Source organism: Oncorhynchus gorbuscha, unplaced genomic scaffold, assembly GCF_021184085.1.
Source record: "Oncorhynchus gorbuscha isolate QuinsamMale2020 ecotype Even-year unplaced genomic scaffold, OgorEven_v1.0 Un_scaffold_8293, whole genome shotgun sequence".
Taxonomy (NCBI): domain Eukaryota; kingdom Metazoa; phylum Chordata; class Actinopteri; order Salmoniformes; family Salmonidae; genus Oncorhynchus; species Oncorhynchus gorbuscha.
In genome coordinates this window covers 2,690-10,207 of record NW_025751495.1, presented here as the reverse complement: position 1 = coordinate 10,207, position 7,518 = coordinate 2,690, and the positions used below count along the sequence as shown (strand labels likewise).

The 7,518-nt window shown below is 49.2% G+C and overlaps 1 protein-coding gene across 1 annotated transcript; it reads left to right on the top strand.

Annotated features, from left to right (window-relative positions):
• The first annotated feature begins 254 nt into the window (after positions 1-254).
• On the top strand, positions 255-6,636 carry LOC124029939 (importin subunit alpha-7-like). Its single transcript, XM_046341481.1, has 6 exons — positions 255-395; positions 2,977-3,172; positions 3,425-3,519; positions 3,879-4,010; positions 6,004-6,092; positions 6,212-6,636. The coding sequence occupies exons 1-6, from the start codon at positions 297-299 to the stop codon at positions 6,321-6,323; spliced, it is 723 nt and encodes a 240-aa protein (XP_046197437.1). The 5' UTR covers positions 255-296; the 3' UTR covers positions 6,324-6,636.
• The last annotated feature ends 882 nt before the right edge of the window (positions 6,637-7,518 follow it).

Sequence of the window (7,518 nt, the reverse complement as noted above, 5' to 3'; positions counted from 1 at the left end):
AATTTGTTGAAGGCCTAACCGTTCTATGATAAACTTTGTCAAATAAATAAAAGTTCTGTCCTTAAGATCGGATTAGTTGGACTTATTGTTATAAAGATGATCTAGTGTGTGTGTGTGTGTGTGTGTGTGTGTGTGTGTGTGTGTGTGTGTGTGTGTGTGTGTGTGTGTGTGTGTGTGTGTGTGTGTGTGTGTGTGTGTGTGTGTGTGTGTGTGTGTGTGTGTGTGTGTGTGTGTGTGTGTGTGTGTGTGTGTGCGTTTCAGAGCCGTCAGCCAGTCCAGCGAAGGATAACCACAGGATGAACAGCTACAAGAACAAAGCCCTGAATGTGGAGGAGATGAGACGCAGGAGAGAGGAGGAGGGTGTCCAGCTGAGGAAGCAGAAACGAGAACAACAGGTACACATCCTAGAGCCCCTAGCCTAGAGCCCCTAGCCTAGAGCACCTAGCTCACTGCTAGTGTCTAAACAGGAGAGGTACATAACCTAATCCACCTGTATAACACCTAGCCTAGAGCACCTAGCCTAGAGCACCTAGCCTAGAGCACCTAGCCTAGAGCACCTAGCTCACTGCTAGTGTCTAAACAGGAGAGGTACAGAACCTAACCCACCTGTATAACACCTAGCCTAGAGCACCTAGCCTAGAGCACCTAGCCTAGAGCCCCTAGCCTAGAGCACCTAGCTCACTGCTAGTGTCTAAACAGGAGATATAGAACCTAACCCCGCCTGTATAGCGCCTGGCCTGGAAGGGCACCAGCCTAGAGCACCTAGCACTGCTAGTGTCTAAACAGGAGAGATAGAGCACCCTAGCCTAGAGCACCTAGCCTAGAGCACCTAGCTCACTGCTAGTGTCTAAACAGGAGAGGTACAGAACCTAACCCACCTGTATAACACCTTTAAAAAAACATTTTTTAAACTTTTTTTTTTATTTATACAGGTTTTCTCATTGAGAACATCTCTTTCCAAGAGAGACCTGGTCCAATAGCAGCAGGGAGAACAAGGTTTTCGAGGACATAACAACTTACATACACAACATTAAAACAAGGCTATCAACACGCATACAGTACAACAAAAACATTTTTACTTTAAAAACGCACAAACATCTTTGGACTAAAAACAGCTGTCCTAGAAGCAAATTTACACTCTTCTATATGATTTATATACATCGATCAAGTGTTTAGACTCCACCAACGAAACTAGATCGTCACATTTTAAAATGTTCAGGAGAGAATTCCAGGACCACGGAGCTAAGTAACTAAAACTATTTCAACCATGACCTGTTCTAATGTTTGGTTCTGTTAGAAGCAAATCAGAACGGGATCGTAATTTATATTTATTTACTCACCGGACTAAAAAGAACAGAGATAAAAATGGAATTTTCCCCAATATGTCCTTATAAATCAGTGTATACCAGTGTTTAAGCCGACGCAGGGTCAATGACGACCAGCCAACAGCGCTGTTGACATCACAATGATGTGTTAGACGTTTCTGATGTGTAATGAACCGGAGGGCTGAATCAAGGGCTCTCAGGGTCGTGGGCTGAGGCCTGCATATATAGGTAACATCTGTAAAACCGCCAGTAACCACCATTGGAACCGGCTCCTTCCTGGCCTCAAAAGAAAAACTAGCCTTATGCCGGTAATAAAACCTATTCTCAGCTTGAGCTTCCTTTTCAAGTTCTCTACATGCACAGTGAAGCTCAGCTTGTCAACAACCCACACACCCAAATATTTGTACACTTTTAATTAACTTGCTCTATAGTATGTCCAGCCAATGTAGCAATGACATGATTAGTAACATGCCTGGCATTTGAAAATACCATGCATTTAGTTTAACCTGAATTTAGAACCAGCTTTAAATCATACAGATTCTGTTGTAGGATGTTAAATGCTCTTTGGGCATTTTCAAAAGCTAACACCTAGCCCGACAACACCTAGCCTAGAGCCCCTAGCCTAGAGCCCTAGCTGAGCCCCTAGCTTAGAGCTCCCTAGCCTAGAGCCCCTAGCCTAGAGCCCCTAGCCTAGAGCCCCTAGCCTAGAGCCCCTAGCCTAGAGCCCCTAGCCTAGAGCCCCTAGCCTAGAACACCTAGCTCACTGCTAATGTCTAAACAGGAGAGGTACAGAACCTAACCCACCTGTATAGCACCTAGCCTAGAGCACCTAGCCTAGAGCACCTAGCCTAGAGCACCTAGCTCACTGCTAGTGTCTAAACAGGAGAGGTACAGAACCTAACCCACCTGTGGTCCTTCTGTAGCTCAGTTGGCTTGTAACGCCAGGGTAGTGGGTTCGATCCCGGGACCACCCATACGTAGAATGTATGCACACATGACTGTAAGTCGCTTTGGATAAAAGCGTCTGCTAAATGGCATATATTATATTATTATTATTATTGTATAACACCTAGCCTAGAGCACCTAGCCTAGAGCACCTAGCTCACTGCTAGTGTCTAAACAGGAGAGGTACAGAACCTAACCCACCTGTATAACACCTAGCCTAGATCCCCTAGCCTAGAGCCCCTAGCCTAGAGCCCCTAGCCTAGAGCCCCTAGCCTAGAGCCCCTAGCCTAGAGCCCCTAGCCTAGAGCACCTAGCCTAGAGCACCTAGCTCACTGCTAGTGTCTAAACAGGAGAGGTACAAAACCTAACCCACCTGTATGACACCTACCACAGTTTACTATCCTCTTCCTAGGCAGAATACACACAGACACAGACACACAGACACACAGACACACAGACACACAGACACACAGACACACAGACACACAGACACACAGACACACAGACACACACAGACACACACAGACACACACAGACACACACAGACACACACAGACACACACAGACACACACAGACACACACAGACACACACAGACACACACAGACACACACAGACACACACAGACACACACAGACACACACACACACACACACACACACACACACACAGAAACTGATCTGCTGTTGCTCTCCTGTATTTGGCAGCTGTTCAAGAGGAGAAATGTTGACATGTTGAACGAGGAGGGAGTCATGTTTGAGAGTCCACTGGTCGACTCGTATGTGGACTCCACAGCCACAGAGGAAGGTGTCCTAACGAGACGCCTGGTGGAGATGCTCTTCTCAGAGGACCCAGAGCTCCAACTCACCACCACACAGACGTTCAGGAAACTACTGTCCAAAGGTACCAGGCTGTTCAGTGAATATCACCAGGATATTCTGTAGTCTCTGTGTATAGCCGTGCCCTTCACTCCTTGTCCAAGTGACCCCGGGCTGTTGACCTTCCTGGGGGGCGGGCATCTGGCTGTTGTCCCTCCTGTTCCAAGCCCAGCACTGACTCTGCTGATTTGGCTACCTCCCTCTAGGGTGGTAAAGGTTGAGTCCTTGGTGCTAATTGTTACATCATTATTCATATAGTCTGTCTGATCTGTTCCAGAACCCAATCCACCTATTGACGAGGTCATCAACACCCCAGGCATTGTAGAGAGGTTTGTAGAGTTCCTCAAGATGAGCGTCAACTGCACATTACAGGTGAGACCTTGGAAATATTAGGAAACCGTTTGTATTGGTAAAATAGAAAAGTTATAACTCAGACAAATCCTAGAAACTTAAAGAGGATGGTCAAGCTTTTCATTTGCTACTAATACATTGTGGATATCGTTGTGAATTATTGCTGTCTACAGTAACATTTATGTAGTCGAGTTTTATTACACAATACCGATGTGTCATTAATACTGTGTGTGTGTGTGTGTGTGTGTGTGTGTGTGTGTGTGTGTGTGTGTGTGTGTGTGTGTGTGTGTGTGTGTGTGTGTGTGTGTGTGTGTGTGTGTGTGTGTGTGTGTGTGTGTGTGTGTGTGTGTGTGTGTGTGTGTGTGTGTGGTGGTGTGTAGTTTGAGGCAGCCTGGGCCTTGACCAACATAGCATCAGGTACATCCATGCAGACTAACATAGTAATCGAGGCAGGAGCAGTCCCCATCTTTATAGAACTACTCAACTCTGACTTTGAAGATGTTCAGGAACAGGTAAAGGCCGAACCCCGTGTTCATATAAACAGTCATGGAGTTGTTTTATTACAAGACCGTCTATAATTTATACCTAGCTGTGGTGTTGGAACTAGTACGATCAGAACCTGCTTTCTCTCTCTCTCTCTCCTCCTCTCCCTCTCTCTCTCCTCCTCTCTCTCTCTCTCTCCTCCTCTCCCTCTCTCTCCCTCCTCTCTCCTCTCTCTCTCCTCCTCTCTCTCCCTCTCTCTCTCCTCCTCTCTCCCCCTCTCTCCTCCTCTCCCCCTCTCTCCTCCTCTCCCCCTCTCTCCTCCTCTCCCCCTCTCTCCTCCTCTCCCCCTCTCCTCCTCCTCTCCCCTCTCTCCTCCTCTCTCCTCCTCTCTCCCTCTCTCCTCCTCTCTCCCTCTCTCCTCCTCTCCTCCTCCTCTTGCCTCCTCTCCTCCTCTCTCCTCCTCTTGCCTCCTCTCCTCTCTCCTCCTCTTGCCTCTCTCTCTTCCTCTTGCCTCCTCCTCTCTCCTCTTGCCTCCTCTCTCTCCCTCTTGTCCTCCTCTCTCCCTCTTGCCTCCTCTCCCCCTCTCTGCCTCCTCTCCTCCTCCTCTCCTCTCTCTCCTCCCTCTCCTCTCTCCTCCTCTCTCCTCCTCTCCCTCCTCTCTCTCCTCTCCTCCTCTCTCCTCCTCTCTCTCCTCTTCCTCCTCTCTCCCTCTCTGCCTCCTCTCTCCTCTCTCTCCTCCTCTCTCCCCTCTCTCCTCCCTCTTCCCTCTCTCCTCCTCTCTCCTCCCTCCTCTCCTCCCTCTCTCCTCCTCTCTCCTCCTCTCCCTCCTCTCTCCCTCTCCTCCTCCCTCTTCTCCTCCTCTCCCCCTCTCTCCTCCTCTCCCCTCCTCTCCTCCTCTCTCCCTCTTCCTCCTCCTCTCTCCTCTCTCTCTCTCCCTCTCTCTCCCTCTCTCCTCCTCCTCTCCCCTCTCTCTCCTCTCTCCTCCTCTCCCTCTCTCCTCCTCTCTCCCTCTCTCCCTCTGCCTCCTCTCCCTCCTCTCTCCTCCTCTCTCCTCCTCTCTCCTCCTCTTGCCTCCTCTCTCCTCCTCTTGCCTCCTCTCTCCTCCTCTTGCCTCCTCTCCTCCTCTTGCCTCCTCTCCTCCTCTTGCCTCCTCTCCTCCTCTTGCCTCTCTCTCCTCTCTTGCCTCCTCTCTCCTCCTCTTGCCTCCTCTCTCCTCCTCTTGCCTCCTCTCTCCCTCTTGCCTCCTCTCTCCTCCTCTTGCCTCCTCTCCCCCTCTCTCCTCCTCTTGCCTCCTCTCCCCCTCTCTCCTCCTCTTGCCTCCTCTCTCTCCCTCTTGCCTCCTCTCTCTCCTCCTCTTGCCTCCTCTCTCTCCCTCTTGCCTCCTCTCTCCTCCTCTTGCCTCCTCTCTCCTCTTGCCTCCTCTCTCCCTCTTGCCTCCTCTCCTCCTCTTGCTCTCCTCCTCTCCTCTTGCCTCCTCTCTCTCCTCTTGCCTCCTCTCTCTCCTCCTCTTGCTCTCCTCTCCCCTCTCTCCTCCTCTTGCCTTCCTCTCCCTCTCTCCTCCTCTTGCCTCCTCTCTCTCCCTCTTGCCTCCTCTCTCTCTCCTCTCTTGCCTCCTCTCTCTCTCTCCTCTTTGCCTCCTCTCTCCTCCTCTTGCTCCTCCTCTCTCTCCCTCTTGCCTCCTCTCTCTCCCTCTTGCCTCCTCTCCTCCTCTTTGCCTCCTCTCTCCTCTCTTGCCTCCTCTCTCTCCCTCTTGCCTCCTCTCCTCCTCTTGCCTCTCTCTCTCCTCTCTGCCTCTCTCTCCTCTTGCCTCCTTCTCTCTCCCTCTTGCCTCCTCTCTCTCCTCTTGCCTCCTCTCTCTCCTCTTGCCTCCTCTCTCCTCTCTGCCTCCTCTCTCTCCCTCTTGCCTCCTCTCTCTCCCTCTTGCCTCCACTCTCCCTCTTGCCTCCACTCCCTCTCTCTCTCCTCTCTCTTCTCTCCTCTCTCCCTCTCTCTCCCCCTCTCTCCCCCCCTCCTCTCTCTCAGGCAGTGTGGCGCTTGGGTAACATAGCAGGGGACAGTGCAGTGTGCAGAGACTACGTACTCAACTGTAATATCCTGCCACCACTATTAATGTGAGCGCACACAATCACACACTACTGTTTATGTTGATGTGTCAGTGAAATCAGAGTGGAGGTCCTGTGTCCTCTGATATCTACTACTCTCATGGTTCCTCTCCCCGGTTCCTCTCCAGGCTTCTGACTAAATCCACCAGACTGAGCATGACCAGGAATGCAGTGTGGGCTCTGTCTAACCTGTGCAGGGGGAAGAGCCCCCCACCTGTATTTGAGAAGGTAACACCCTAATCCCACCCACTGTCCCAACCCCCTGCCCCCATCTCTATATTAGATGTATCCAAGGAGCCCTATGGAAGTCTAAATGAAACCATCTCTATATTAGATGTATCCAAGGAGCCCTATGGAAGTCTAAATGAAACCATCTCTATATTAGATGTATCCAAAGAGCCCTATGGAAGTCTAAATGAAACCATCTCTATATTAGATGTATCGAAAGAGCCCTATGGAAGTCTAAATGAAGCCATCTCTATATTAGATGTATCCAAAGAGCCCTATGGAAGTCTAAATGAAACCATCTCTATATTAGATGTATCCAAAGAGCCCTATGGAAGTCTAAATGAAACCATCTCTATATTAGATGTATCGAAAGAGCCCTATGGAAGTCTAAATGAAGCCCTATGGAAGTCTAAATGAAGCCATCTCTATATTAGATGTATCCAAAGAGCCCTATGGAAGTCTAAATGAAACCATCTCTATATTAGATGTATCGAAAGAGCCCTATGGAAGTCTAAATGAAGCCATCTCTATATTAGATGTATCCAACCAGGAAAGATTTGAGGGGCTAGGGAAGGAGGATGTTAAGGGGGAAGGCAACCCTCTGCTTCATCGTCTCTGCACATGTCTCCACTACTTTAACACAGCTTCTGTTGTCTGATTCCCAACCCCCCCCCCCCTCCCCAGCTGAAAATAGGCATGGTGTCAGACATAGTTCACATTTGTAGAATGGTTTGGAGCCAGGAAGGAATGTTGGTGTAGTCAGAACATTCTAATAGGATAAGGATTAGTGTTCTATAAATCTGATCTCTGATTGGCGTGTCCTTAATATCACTACCTTTCTCTCTCTCTGTGTGTCCTTAATATCACTACCTCTCTCACTGTGTCCTTAATATCACTACCTCTCTCTCTCTCTGTGTGTCCTATTACCTCTCTCTCATGTGCAATCCTCACTCTCTCTCTCTCTGTGTGTCCTTAATATCACTACCTCTCTCTCATCACTCTCTCACTGTGTCCTTAATATCACTACCTCTCTCTCTCTCTGTGTGTCCTTAATATCACTACCTCTCTCTCTCTCTGTGTGTCCTTAATATCACTACCTCTCTCTCTCTGTGTGTCCTTAATATCACTACCTCTCTCTCTCTCTGTGTGTCCTTAATATCACTACCTCTCTCTCTCTCTGTGTGTCCTTAATATCACTACCTCTCTC